General features: G+C 42.0%; 1 protein-coding gene across 1 annotated transcript in view; it reads left to right on the top strand.

Moving 5' to 3' along the window:
* Window positions 1-14,498, top strand: part of LOC118771705 (C-Jun-amino-terminal kinase-interacting protein 3-like) — a 33,147-nt gene that overhangs the window by 1,948 nt on the left and 16,701 nt on the right. The window contains exons 2-10 of the mRNA XM_036519744.1: window positions 4,192-4,312; window positions 4,975-5,045; window positions 5,445-5,536; window positions 7,930-8,077; window positions 12,101-12,338; window positions 12,577-12,679; window positions 12,909-13,027; window positions 13,622-13,633; window positions 14,475-14,492. Coding sequence (XP_036375637.1) covers window positions 4,192-4,312; window positions 4,975-5,045; window positions 5,445-5,536; window positions 7,930-8,077; window positions 12,101-12,338; window positions 12,577-12,679; window positions 12,909-13,027; window positions 13,622-13,633; window positions 14,475-14,492 — 922 coding nt within the window. The remainder of the gene's footprint in view (window positions 1-4,191; window positions 4,313-4,974; window positions 5,046-5,444; window positions 5,537-7,929; window positions 8,078-12,100; window positions 12,339-12,576; window positions 12,680-12,908; window positions 13,028-13,621; window positions 13,634-14,474; window positions 14,493-14,498) is intronic.

The raw sequence follows: 14,498 nt of genomic DNA, 5'->3' as shown, positions 1-14,498 counted from the left end.
CTGTCGCGAACAAGATGATGTTTTCTTTCTCTTAATTGTACACTGTTCAGTGGCGCATCCTCAAAATAAAGACGCATTTGATGCTGTCTGGCAGATTCCAATATGAGGAACGGCTGAAAGTCTGCAGCGGTGGTATACAGCTGGTACACAGGCTAGTTCCTCAGTGTCGCGTTGTGAAACCACCGTGCCAGGCACAGCAGGTCACAGTGCTTCGTACGAAGACAGCGTGATATCGATTTCCTTTCACACTGGCAGTGATGAACACTGAGGAGTTACAGGGCACAGCCAGTGGTACCCACTAAGGCTGCTGTGGTTTTCCACTGTAATGTGAAAACCTGTGCTATCTCTGTCCACAAAGTCATTGTTGGCCTGTTGTTTCCAATAATACGATTGCATCATCATTCTGTGACCATTTTGTTTGCATATTTTCCCTTGCCTCTAGGTCCAGAGGCCACGTTGCTAAGTCTGTGCTATTGAATGAGGATATAACCCTTTGATAGATTTGAACAAGCAGCAAATATTAATTCAGTTAAGTTAAAGATATTAAGTTAAATTGGTTGCTAGATCGTCGCTCTTAATAAATTTGCACAGTTTAAACTGAAATGTGGCTGCAGATATAGACCATTTTACCTTTTGGTTGTCACTAGGAAGTAACTCTTAAAATGTTGCTACTTTGTGGCCAAAGTAAAAGATCCACATGTCAGAAAGGGGATGGCATGGGTACCAGATGTATGAAGTCAGAAGGATTAAAATACCCTTGCATTACCCGTGTTTTTCCCTGCAAGCGGTTCAGTTTTTGACTGATATTGGCAATATTATGCTTCAGATTTTCATTTACAATTCTGTGACTGTGTTGTGATCTGCAAGAGATTTATGATAATCCCATTAAGATGGATACTGTACAGAAATTAATTTGACTTATTTTTGGAATTTTCAGTCACCTCCCACCTCCCATAGATGTTAGAGTCCATTTCATTGGAACAATGCACATATTATCCCGTGAAAAAATATTTTAAAATTTTGGGTTTGGAAACTCTGATCCACTACTATGTGAAAGCATTTGACCCTTCCTCCCGCAGTTCCCCTCCCTGGTCTCTGCCACTCAGGACAGCCATTGATCAGCCTTATGTCCTGAGACAGCTGGGAAAAGGGCATTGTGCTTGAATGCTGAAATACATATTCAAAATATGGCTTTTGTTCTGAGTTCACGGTACAAGCTTTTACCCCCGGTGTAGTACCGTGTAATACAGTATCAGTGAATTTTTCTATTCATGGGAATCTCTTGAATGTACACGAATGGTCCTCAATATGGTATATCTGTGGACATTAATTCAGCCTCATCAGGGCATGGCAGGAAAAAAGCTACCAGTGATTGAGTAATCGATCAAGCTATGGTAAACACACATTTTTGCATGACACAGAAGATATGTTAAAAATAATTATATCAATGAGTGGGTCATGCGAAACAATTATTCAGCAGTCTAGTTACTAATACCAAAAAGCAAAAGTATTAATGCATTAATGTAGGTAAAAGAGATGTTTGTTTGCAGTTACATCTCAATCTAATTGAGCAATTTTAGCCAAGAAGCCTGTTGTAAAACATGCCATGTGGGGATGACATCTCACCTTTTTCCTATTGTTGACTTGTAGATCTTGATAGATACTAAGCAAGAATTAAGCATATTTCAGCAAGAAAAAAACCTTTTTGTTGGACCTTCAGGTTCAGGCACTTTTCATATTTGGCACTTCAGTTGTAGCCTGTGGCCTTCTGGTGTGTCACACAGGTGTGAAACAAGGTTTTACGAATTTGTTTGGTTTCATGTTGGTTAAATGTTGTCCTTTTGCTGCCCTAGAGATTTGTAGTATAGCTGCCCTTTTGAACTAAAGTTCCTAACATGCAGATACACTGGTCAGAAACATATCATTCCCACACCATATGCTTTCTTATTGACATAGAAGGCTTACTTCAGGCACATCAATTGTGTTATTGAAAAAAGGAGTGCTAAACCCCCCAAAACAGACAATGTGCAGCCAAGACCATTCTTCCTACTTGCTCTGCTCCATGTATCTGGATGAGCACCATACTGCTGGGCCACATTATAACCTCCTGCAGCCAGTACTACATGTCAGGAACTGTAACTCAATAGTTTGTAATTACAAAATGTCACTGTAAATTTGTTTAATTAATTGTCAAATACAATGAAAAGGATGCATAGTATATTAGCAAAATATCTAGCTGTTGTCTATTTTTTTAAGCCACTTTTTTCAGAAAAAGAACATATCAGTATTTTAGAAATTGAACAGAAACAGTTTAAGCTTACCTATTGATTGACTCATGAGAGGGTCATAAATGTACCTTTCAACTTCCACATTAGCCCCAACATGCACACATTATGTACAAATGGAGGGGCAGTTAGTTTCTGAGGATCTATGAGAAAGCACCTTTGGTCTGAGGCACATGGTGAAGACAGGGGAAATGCATGCCGTTCAGTCTGTTTACCCTGAGAGTGATGAAAAGGCTGTTTAGTTCAAACATCTCATTTGTAACTGTGTCATTTGAAACAACATGCATGCATGTATTGATTTTGATGTATGATGATACTATGGTAGATATTATAAATAATGGTAGATATGCACTTATTCAATATTTTATAATGTGATTTTCATAAACATATACAGGTATTCACAGATTAAGCCCAAAGTAAAGGCTGCTGAATATGGAATGTATTGTTAGTGTCTGGCTGGCAGCGAGGACACTGACTGCATGGGAATTGACCCTTCATTCAAGTCAGAAATATCCTTGAATAAATGTGCAAATTAACTGAATGTTTAATTCAGTTAATTTGCATTAAATAATGAAGGTTATTATTAAAACCTACTATGATACCCATCATCATCACCTTCTTCTTCAGCAATCAGCTGACTGGGCTCCCTTGGTTCTGGGTGCAGTAGAAAGAGTGTGTGAAAGAGTGTGTGAGTGAGTCATGAAACAGGATTATATGCAAAACCAGCCTTGTTTTCTGCGTAAGATTAAAGACTTTGTCCGGCAAGCAGGATATGGTGGGGGATGGGGTGCGGCAGGGGGAGGGTTCATGAGAAATCAATACTGCATTAGGAGCACCAGGAACTGTAACCAGACTCCCTGCTTGTAATTACTAATAAAGACAACTGGGCTCATTTTAAATGGGAAGGAGCATCTGAAATAAAGAGAAAACAATAGAATACAACCTTTTTCACTATGTGACCGAAATGATGAGAATGTCATATATACCTGTCCCCAGGGTCAAAATGCTGTTAAAAATAACTGATCGGAATGGTCAAAAAACTTTTAAGAAAAATTATTTATTTGATAACAATGCCAACCTCAGTGTTATTTGTTGTATTTTTAGGCGGTGTACCCATGCACAATGGAATGCCCAAGCTTCTTTTGTATTGTTTACAGCTGGTATTGGATTTCAATTTTATACCAGTGGGTTGGCCTCACTTTTGCAGCAGGCTTTTAGCGGAATTACTATGGTAGGCAGCACATGGAGTACTCCACAACTGCAGTCACTTCGACCTTGTAATTCTTGCTTATGTAGAACTTCTCCAACAGTGCCCTTTTTTTTTTGAGAAGAATGTGATGGCAGAATCCTGGCTTCAGGGCTCCCCTGCAGCCAGTCTGAATCTGGGCGGTAGAGAATCTTACCAGAGTATTATACAATTTCAGCAATTTGAGAATAACAGCATTTTGCATTACTGCCAAAGCAGAAAAGGACCCCAGTGTATGAGCTTGGAAATATTTGAAAAACTTTTTAAAGTTCAACAGAAGTGACATAAAAACCTAATAACTCAGAACTTCTTCCTGTTATTGACATTAATACAGTAGCCAAACATACTCCTGTAAACTACATTTACAATAGCTGTCATGTCGTGCATATGTAGCATGTCTGATCCATCATTCTGTCTACTGGTAAATTAAAATGTATGACCTGATCACCTCTCTCTGACCATTGAAACTGTCATCATATGTTGTGATGTCTTCTGTGAAAGCAAAAGGAAAATGTGTAACTTTGCTGTTAAAAGCTGTGATGCAAGACAGCTCTTTTCTGCTGTTGTGTGTAGCTGTGTTGACACAGTAGTAATGGCACAACCTGGGACTGTAAGCTCCCTCTTAAACATTGTGACTGTGAGTCTCTTCTGTTTTTGCAGAAGTTCATTGAGTTTGAAGATGCCTTGGAAGCGGAGAAGAAGGAACTGCAGACTCAGCTGGAGAGCTTGGAACTGCACAGCAAGCAGCTGGAGCTCAAGACCAAAAACTACGCAGACCAGAGTGAGTGGACAGCTGAATCCGTAGCTCACAACACTGTTGGCTGTGCTGGGGCTCCATGTCAGACACTTATTATAACCCACGCCAAACTCACTCAGAAGACCCACATGCTGAATGCCTTGTTCATCTATGTGCCATGTATTTTTCAGCTAAATAACATGACATTACACTGTTAATCTGGACAATAATTTGTGGCTATGGCTACATCATATTACTTACTACATACGTATTGCCATGGAAAGAAATGCTGCAGGGCTTCAGTAGATGGTTCAATGTGTTTCTATAATGAGTTGTTATGGCCCTGCAACTTGTCTTCTGCCCCTTGAAGTAATAGTTGCACAGATATCAGAAACAGAGACCATGGGATACCAGTGTCTGAAAGAGCCATTTTAAGAACTGAGCCACATGCAGCCTGTGCTGGGCTCAAACCTGTGCTGGCTTCAGCCCTCCTACTTCACATTGAGGAAGCAGGCAACATTATCAAGATGCCACATGACCCCATACACCTGGAAAATAACGCATGCCTTCATGTTGTCACTGCATGATTATAATGTTTAAGTTTTGCACACTCATGAATAGAAAGCCTGTTCCGCTCATTTGATGCAGACAGACTCTAGGTTGTGGTGGAGAAAGGGGTTTAATTAATCTACTCTCCTCTCTCCCAGTATCCCGACTAGAAGAGCGGGAATCAGACATGAAGAGAGAGTACAATGCTCTCCATCAGCGGCACACAGAGGTACCCATGCCATATCCCACCATGACCAGGCCCTGTAGTGTCCTCACCAACAAGACACTTCCAAGATCAGGCCTTGTCGTGTTCACCTTAATAAGACACCACAGAGACCAGACCCTGTCATGTTCGCACCCTCTACAGCGATACCTGGTGAAATACTCAGCTGCGGAGACCAGGCCAGGATTTTCATCATCAGTTTATCTAATATTGATCAGGTCTTAACTTCCTGGAGTATTTCTCCCCTGAAAATTAATGAATTATTCACCAATAGAGGAGTAGTTACAGTTACTTGTTACCCACATGTAAATTAGTATATTTTCTGTATCAACATTCTTGTACTGGACAAGGTGACCTCCTGGCACTCACTTTGATGTCTGTGTCTTATGTTTACGTCTGTCGCAGATGATTCAGACGTATGTGGAACACATTGAAAGGTCCAAGATGCAACAGGTTGGGAGCAACAGCCAATCAGAGGGCATCGGCTGTGGAAGAACGTAAGGAACAGGCTGGTTTTGTTTTACGAGCAGAATCTGTAACTGTATGCTGCAAGTAAGCTGACTGCAGAACAAAGACAGGGAAGGGTCAGAACACGGTGAATCCACTCTACGCCACATTGTATGTGCCATGGAAGGAGCTGAAGTTCATCTCCATGTGGTGGGCTCACACATTTTTTAGTCACATGGCTTGAGACGTGAAATAAGTAGACGAAAAGAGCTCAGCAGAACACTTCATCAAATGTATTCTTTTTGTTTGGAGGTTGATTGAACTGAAAATGAAAATTTAAAATGCAGTGAATAAAACTGTGTGCATGTCTGCAGTAACCTTCAAGCTGACATTCCAATACCGTTTCCACTGTTCGCAGTCAGGGACTATGAGTAATAAACTGTGGGGCACATTTTTATGAGATACAACATTAGTAAAATCTCTTCTAATCTCTCATAAAAACTCTCATTGTAATCTCTCATAGTAAAATCTCCCATAAGCTGCGGCTGTTCAACTGTAGCTGCTATACCCCTCTCTCAGACTCCTGCCTCTAGCAGAAGTAGGCCACATACAGACAATGGCGTCTAATTGTGCTTCACTCATTCATGAAACAGCTTTGCATTCAGTTTACTCTATAGAAGCCTTTGCCCTGGTCAGTACACTCAGCAGTGGGGGTTTGATTAGTGCAGTTCTAGTGTAGTGAACATTGTGTAAAATATCAGGCTATTTTGATCCTGTGTTGACTCTTTTCTGGTTTCCCGGGGTACCTTTATTTTTGTGTGTGTGCTGATCCTTTTTTCTTTATCCTGCCTGTGTGATGTTAGTGTGCATTGTACCCATAAAAAGCTCATAAAATAACATCTGATGTGTAGCTGCCTTCTTATTCAGAGTGTGCAGCATGGGCCATTTTGACAATGGTGATGAAGATACCATACATTACCTCATAGTCTGGTAACTCCTTGCAGAGTTAGGCAGTCAATTTAAAATGGGGCATATTTCTGCTCTTCAGTGTCCAGCTCTTATAGTGCATATAGCATTCACTTTACCCTGCATTTTACTGGTATCTTACAAGTGGTAAAGTATTTACTTGTCTGTTCTCATAAGCCATTCTTTACATAATTTCAAAATACATTTTTAGCTTTGTTTTTGCTTTATCTAGTCAGAGTAAGAAAATCCTCTCAATTACAAATCATGTAAGATTAAATGGCATGTTTTATAAGATGTTGTATGAAGCTGCTAATTAAGATTGTGCTGCATCTGCCCAGCAAAAATGATTTTAATGGAGCTAAAATAACATGAGCTAGATGTGAGAAAGCAAGAGGGGCCATATCTTTGTAATAATAGTAGCGCAGTGGGGTCATGTGGTATCGGCCTGTGCAGCAGGTTTGCTATTAGCTTTCCGGAGGCATCTCTCCTGAGGAATGAGGTTTCCTCAGCCTGTGTCTGTGCTGTTTGCTCCTTTGTTCTGTCTAGTCATAGAGTGTGTGTGTGTGTGTGTGTGTATGCATGCGAGCATGCATGTGCATATATCTGTGTATGTGAGTGTGTTTGTATGTGAGTATGTATGTGTGTGCGGTGTACATTTGCACGCATGCATACATGTGCGTGTTTGTGTATAATGTAGAGATCTCTAATCTCTGTCTCTCTTGTTGTCTTGCTCTCTGTGCACGTGCTGCTCTGTTTTGTATGTTGCTACAGTCAGCGTCACTCACGGAGGAAAAGGTACGCTTAAACTCTACCTGCATCTGCCCCCTCCCATTCCTCCCTGTTTCCCCCAACTGACCCTACTACTTCAGTACCTGCAGACTTGACAGTTCTGTCTGACTCTCACAGACCTTATTTCTCCTTTGTACCTTTGTTCTCTTCTCTCGAGATGGTAATATATTGTGAACTTATAGTTTTCTGCTTAAGTGGACCAATTGTGTTAATTCTCCAGTGAGATTTCTTTGCTATTAACTGCATTATCCTAGATAACTATTTTTTCAAGGCAGTATCATCTTTTACTTGCTATGGTGCTATTGATTGTGCAAGTATTATCTATCTGGCCATTTTCTCCTGTATACTGTATTGTAAGTGTCTGATTGTGTGTTTGCGTTTTAAGCACTGGCTTTCCAGCAGTCACGGTAGTGCATGTGTCTGTTGTGTCTCATTGTTTTTTTTTTTACATTTTTCTGAGCTCTGTTCTGTGCTGTCTGGCAGACTCGGAGTCGGTTTGACAGATCTCAAAGTCGGTTCAATAGCACAGTCCATGGGGTATCAAAGTGAAGCTCAGTGAAAGCCGAGTCCCTCTCCAGAAGAAGAGCGACCAGCTGCGCAGTGTTACCGCAGTCCCTGCTCTGGCACCCATCTCTTGACGCACCCTCTCCTTTCTCTCCCTCTCCCCCCCCTCTGTCTGTGTCTGCAGCAAGACGGAGCGCCCGCCGTCGCTCAGCCTCTTCCCTGGCGTGGAGGGGATGGTACGTGGGTGTCAGGGGGGGGCTAGGATGACGCCCGGGTCTGACGTGTGGCAGGTCAGCGAGCTGAGCCAGCCGCGCACCATCTCCAGCTACAAGGTTTGACAGAAGCGTCACCCCCCTTTCCATCTGGCTGGGGGGAGGACGGCGCTCTCATCCTGTCAGTCAACATCCGGCCAGTATCCACACCCCCAGAAATGCCTGCTTGTGTCACTGAGTGGGTGCGGGTCTGTCACTGCCCCCTATGTGTGTGCCTGAGCTCAGTCTGCTCTAAGTTTCTTGTTTGGAAGAACCATAACTATAGAATGTTTATTATGCATTTAATATAGTTTGATTATAACATATGAGCAAATATTATAATGCATTCATTGTAGAGAGATGGCTCTTTTATACGTTACATAGATGATTTGGATATCTGTCAGAATACAGCAACTAGCAAACAATCATGAATGATAAATTATGAGTCCGCTACAGGGCATTGTGAGATTTTCAGAAATGGCTCAAGCAAGTAATCGGGGTCCATGCTGTATTTGTGCTGCACTTTATTTTGCTTTGGTTTATATTTTCTCAGATGAAATCATACTGGCCATCACTTCATCTTGTGTCCTTAAATGTCATTGGGAATTCTCAGCAGATTTTACCAGGTGGTTGTGTGTAAAATGGAGCCATGTGGCTGATTTGTAGCTTAGTAGAGGTGCTTTGGTCTTTCTTAGCTCTTGCTATAAAAAGGCACTACCAGTGCCAGTGATGCGATGATAAGGGGTAGGTGTATCCCTACAGATCAGTTACTGAAGCCTCGATGCATTATCCATAAAAGGAAAAGACTGGAATAGCACTAAAAGGTAGGCACATTCAGGAAATGAGATCATTCTGAGATAAGAGACCACAGTTTTGAGGGGTAATTTGAATTTGCAAATTATCACAGTGGATTTGTGTGGTGGCCTCACGGGGCAGGGAAGCAGTACATGTGTGATTTTAAAAGCAGGTGAAATCAAGACCATAGACAAGCATGCACTGAGCACAGAGTAAGCCTTTTGTGTTAGTCCCTTTGTTTCCATCCTGCCTGCATCTCTCCAGCTTTCCTGATCAGATCAGAGCAAACCAAATTATGCTGAACACAGACCAGGAAGCACCTTATTTATTCTTTAGACTCATGAGCCTTGTCTGTTATGTGTAGTCTGACACATCAACAATATCCGGGGTGTCACAAATCCGTGCTGTGGGTGTATGGCTTTACTCCAAGGAAAGTGGTTGAACAGTGGAACACTGTTGCTTTGAGTAATTTAGGGAAGAGGGAAAACTGCAATAGCAGCACCTCACTTGCTACACATTTGACAGTAATTTTCCTCCATATAATTCTGCTTTGTTCTGTCCCTCTGAAGCAGGGGTTGAGCCTGGTGTTGTATTCCTCCTCTTGCCCTTGGCGTGATATTGATTAAATGGTGCCCTTGCCCATGGGCTGCTCCTGCGCAGACAAACTGAGCAGTAGCCTACAGGGAACTGTCCTGCTGTGCCCAGGGGCTTCAGCTTGTTTTCCTCTCCAGAAAATAATGAAGGACAATCAATGTGTTTCAGTGACCTCAATCATCAGTATTTCCCGAATAACTGAGGCGTCCATTTGTGGTTTCATGCAAACCAAAACGAAAAGTAGGAAACAGACTTCTTTTTAGGAAGTAACAGAGTGATAAGAGGAAGCATATTTATAGTTTCTGAGCAGCCTGGTGTCAATGTTCCTCTTGTTGAAGATCCAATGGTATTTAAAGGCCAAGTCCTACCAAAAAGACCATGTCATTTGACCGTTGCCTCAAATGCTTCCATAAAACAGAATATGATTTTAAGTTATTTAGAATGTGAGTTGGAACGTGACTCACAACCAAATTTTTCAAATCCCACTCAATCATCAATATCATTTGATCAATAATCTGCCTCCCTATCCTATCCTTTAAAGAGGAAAACCAAGGATATTTCCTTCTGCATTGCATTTAATTAGCCTGAGCAGAAGAGGTTGGTTCTGTGAATTCAGCGCAAATGACTTAGTAATGAATGTGATATGTATGGATAATGTAATCATAAGGACAACACCCAGTTGACTGATGTTCAGATGATTCATGCCATTTAAGATGGCAACTTGAAGGTGAAGTCACTGTAACTATGGCAACAGTGGACACAAAACAATGGGGAACAAAGCACTTGCCCTATGCAGATTCCATTCTGGTAAACAGATAATGACAGAGGGTTGACGGAATGATGACTTTCAAACATCAGGCAGCTAAGCAGTTAAGGAAGGTAATATCAGAATTGTTCAGTGAAAATGTGGAAAAGATACCTGAAGTAGAGTAAACTGGTGCCCTATCTACAGAAGCAAGCACTTACATGCCATGCCCAATCACTGTTGATACAAGTACATATTAATTATCATTGGATAACCAGCTAGCTACACAGACCAGTACAATACCTACCAACCTGGAATATTGTACGATAACATTTGGCAAGCTGTGTAATCACATCTAGCTCACTAGATGGCAATGCCAGTTTTACTTATTTAGAAAAAGTTATTCAATGAGGTGCAGTGTACCCAACATCCTGTTTCACCTCTGTGATTGTGGCTACACTTTGGAGGGGCCAGTCTTCTTCATTTTCTTGGACACAGGCTGGCTACCTTTAGCCAAAAGGAGTGATGCTGGGTCCTGCGGTAACTTTGCCGCATTCACTGCCCGATGAGAGCCATGAATCAGTTGTTTTCATGTATCCATTCCTCTACTGCTGATGTTCAAAAAACTGAGGGTGGCAGCATAGATAACTATGGTATAGCTTCCTGCCAGAGGTTGATTTCTTGGCTCAGTTTTTTTGCTGGATTGTTTTTCCATGGCCTACCACAAAGAAATTGGGGATTCTAGGATTTTCTGAAAATTACATTTTTAGCTGGAAGATAGAAATCTCCCATGTTTTACGAATCATTTTAAACAGTTAAAGTTCAGAGACGTTGTTCAAATTTACTACATCTTTATGTGTTATTTTAATTTGGCTTTATCTAGGATCAGATTTTTAGTGAGACTTGTACTTTGGTGCAATTCCCAAAGAATATATTTAGAGCTTTTCAGTGCCATAAAAGAGGGATGCTGTATACTTTCTACCGATTAGCTAAATCAAAGTTACCACTGGTTTAAGGGGCTTCTACAAAAAAGAACAGCTCCTCCCTTTCTTTTAGTAATTGGATATGTTATTATTCATCTGTTTTGGAGCAGCTCTCATTATCGTGTTGTATCTTGCTTTCTTAATGTGTACCATGCTGTATTCATATGTATAACTTTCTTTTATAGTGTTTTATGTGCACTCTGTCTTATGTCTTGGTCTTTATATTGAATTAAATCTTAAGTCCTAATCTAAATATTAGAGGGAAAGCCACCATTTGCAGCTGTATTAGGTTTGGTCAGTTTTTATTTGTTATGGTACATATTGCTTGGAGCAAAACAGGATTCCAAAAGGGATGCTTCCTTTAGACGAAAGGTAGAAAAAGACATCACTGCTATATCTTTCAGGATAAAATGTTATTTTTGGTGGATTTTGGTGAATTTGACATAATAAGTTGAATGTCTGTATCATGTACAGCCACACATTTGGAAACATGCTGCCTGGCTGTGGTAGTACCTTGTGGTAATTTTCCCCTTTTAAATGACAAGGGTGTAACAACAAACAAAGAATCAACTTCATTGTATTTGTTCTGAGTGAGGATTTGAATTTATCATCTTTTAAGTTGCACTAATTGTAAGTCGCTTTGGTTTGAAAGCATCTGCGAAATGCCAAATTGTAAATTGTAAATTGTAAAGTTTGGATAAACCTGTTCCCAGAGATGAAGGACATCTTAGAAATAAGTTGGTGGGTCCTTCAGTTACATTTGAATAGGAGGATTTAGACTAATATAGAGCGACTTTAGCTCATATTGTTTATTGACCCAGTTTGAGTTTGTTGAAGATGCATAAAAGAATGTAGCTGAAACAAAGCCTTCGCCGGTCGGATGTCTTCAGATCCAGCTAACACTGGAGTGAGGGCCTGAATGCTGGTTGTGGCAGACACTCATTTCCCCCTGCGTTTGTCTTTTGTGCTGGTCCTTCCACCCTGCAGGAGGATGAATCTGAATCGGGCCAGTCGTCGGTCGCAGCCACACCCAGCAGCACAGGCACCAAGTCCAACACCCCCACCTCCTCTGTACCCTCGGCCACGGTCACTCCCCTCAACGAGTGCTTCCAGTCCATGTCGGATTTCGAGATGATGCACAGCAACAACCGGCGGAAGAATGCCAAGCGCCTCAGCAGGAACATGGAGGTGCAGGTCTCCCAGGAGACCCGGAATGTCAGCATTGGTAAGGCTGTGTGAGCCCAGACTCCTCAGACTGCTGCACATTTCAAACCACTGCAGACTGTCTGCACCTGGTCCTGTCTGCTGAGCACAGCTCATTACAGTAATTAGCTGGTGGCCATGACCGTGATGAATGGGGAATGTAGAGTCTGTGGATGGATATGAGGCCTGATTGACAGGATATGGGGTGGGGGGCTTGACCTTCTGCCCTGCAGTGTGTGAGGTATGGGTTCTACTTGCAGGGATGGGCAGCAGTGATGAATGGTCCGAGTTCCAGGAGATCATTGATTCTACTCCAGAGCTGGACATGTGTGTGGACCCACGCATCTATGGTGGAGGAAACAGGTACAGTGTCTGGGAGCTCCCATGGGACACTACTCTCCTTTCCTTTTACTGCATTCATTTTCTTTCTTTTTTTGGCAAGCTAGTCACAAAAGGGTTACAAAGGGCAATTGCTGTTTTGGTGGACTGAATAAACAGTTCATCCAAGCTCAAGCTAATAACATTTTGTGTCATTCTACTTGTCTGGCAATTTGTAACCGTACTAATAACGATAACAATTTTCCCCCTTTAGCCCCTCCCAGGGCATTGTCAATGAAGCCTTTGGCATCAATACTGACTCCCTGTACCACGAGATCAAAGATGCCAAGTCTGACATCATAGGGGACGTGGATGCAGGGGCAGAGCTGCTGGGTATGTAATGTACTGAGGCACACCTGATTGGAGATCAGGGTGACAGACAGGGATAATGCTGTAGTTGGGCCTTTGCATTTATAAACACCATGTTGTATGTAGACTGTTTTCACACGCAGGGGTATCGTTAGATGATCCAGTGTTCTCTTAGCAGCACAGTGCGAGTGAAGCGACCATTTTGGTTAGAACTCTAAAACTCCTCTGATACTCACCCTCTCTATGCCATATGCTGCAGAGCCTGCCACCTCATAAAAGCAACTGAAAGCTTTGTATTGTGTTTGAAGTACCATGCTAATACACCTCACCCCAGTCTGGCATTGAACCCATGTCAAAATCCTGAAAGAAGAGTCAGAATGTGAGTTCCTGCACAGCAGAATGTGTGCACCTCTGAGTTGTGCGCTTCACTCATCATTCACACCAAGGCCCCTGACAATTCATGCTTCCACCATTGCGGTTTCCTTGCCCTTTAGTGTGCTTTATGGTTTATTTCACTCTCAAGATGGTGCTTTATTTTGTCCCCTCTGAGTCACTGATTGATCCTCTCTCTGTGCTTCCTCTCTCCCCTGCATGTGCGTCTGATGGACACGCCCGTAGGGGAGTTCTCAGGTGTGTATCTACCCACGGGATTGGTTGGTATCTCCTCTCTCACATCAGTGTACACTTGCGACACTCCTCCCCTGAGGTCTTGTTCAATCGCAGCTATGCTTTTGCAGTCCTTTTATTTAGACTCACAAAGTTCAAACATCCCTTAGCAACATGATTAGACTGGAAAGGTTCAAGACATTGAATTCAGGGGTGCTCTACAGATCAGCTAACACATGATACAAGGAAAATTATAGCTGAGTTACCAGTTTTGGTTAAATGCAGGTATTGCTAGACTTCTAGATTTAGGGATGCTCTTGGGCTTTGAAGAGACCCCCTTTGAGATCTGCACTTGTCCTTGTATATTTCCTGTCAAACAAAATGAGGTTGTACAATATGAGCAATTGGTTTTCTTCTACGGTTTTCTTAATTCTTGTCTGCGACTCTGAATAGTCTAGTTATTTACCGACTGTATTCTTAAAGAGAAGAAAATTTGTGAAGGGCTACACCACAACAAAACTAGTGAATCCAACTATACCTGTCACACTGACTTTGCCACTCAGGCTTCACTGTTGAAGCACTTGACCCAATACCTTTAGGTTCCATGATATTCAAACAGAACATATCAAAGAATCAGATCAAGTCCATACTCAAATGCCCCACCCCTAATAGTGCAGGTGTTATGTGAGGAGTTGCTTGCACAGATAATTGCTTTCTGCATCTCTTCTCTGGAAGCCTAAAATCTATAAAATGCTTACTGGCCTCTTTTTTCCTTTCTCTTTTTCCCCTGTCACCCCTCCCCATGTCCTTCTCCCTTTCTGATTCTCTTCATCCCCACACCCCCTTTGCTGGATTACACACTTAGTGCGTGATGATTTCTTCGGTAAGG

This window comes from Megalops cyprinoides, chromosome 1 (assembly GCF_013368585.1).
Source record: "Megalops cyprinoides isolate fMegCyp1 chromosome 1, fMegCyp1.pri, whole genome shotgun sequence".
NCBI classification, from domain to species: Eukaryota; Metazoa; Chordata; class Actinopteri; order Elopiformes; family Megalopidae; genus Megalops; species Megalops cyprinoides.
Note: the sequence above shows the minus strand (reverse complement) of the source record. Positions and strands in the feature narration are given on the sequence as shown.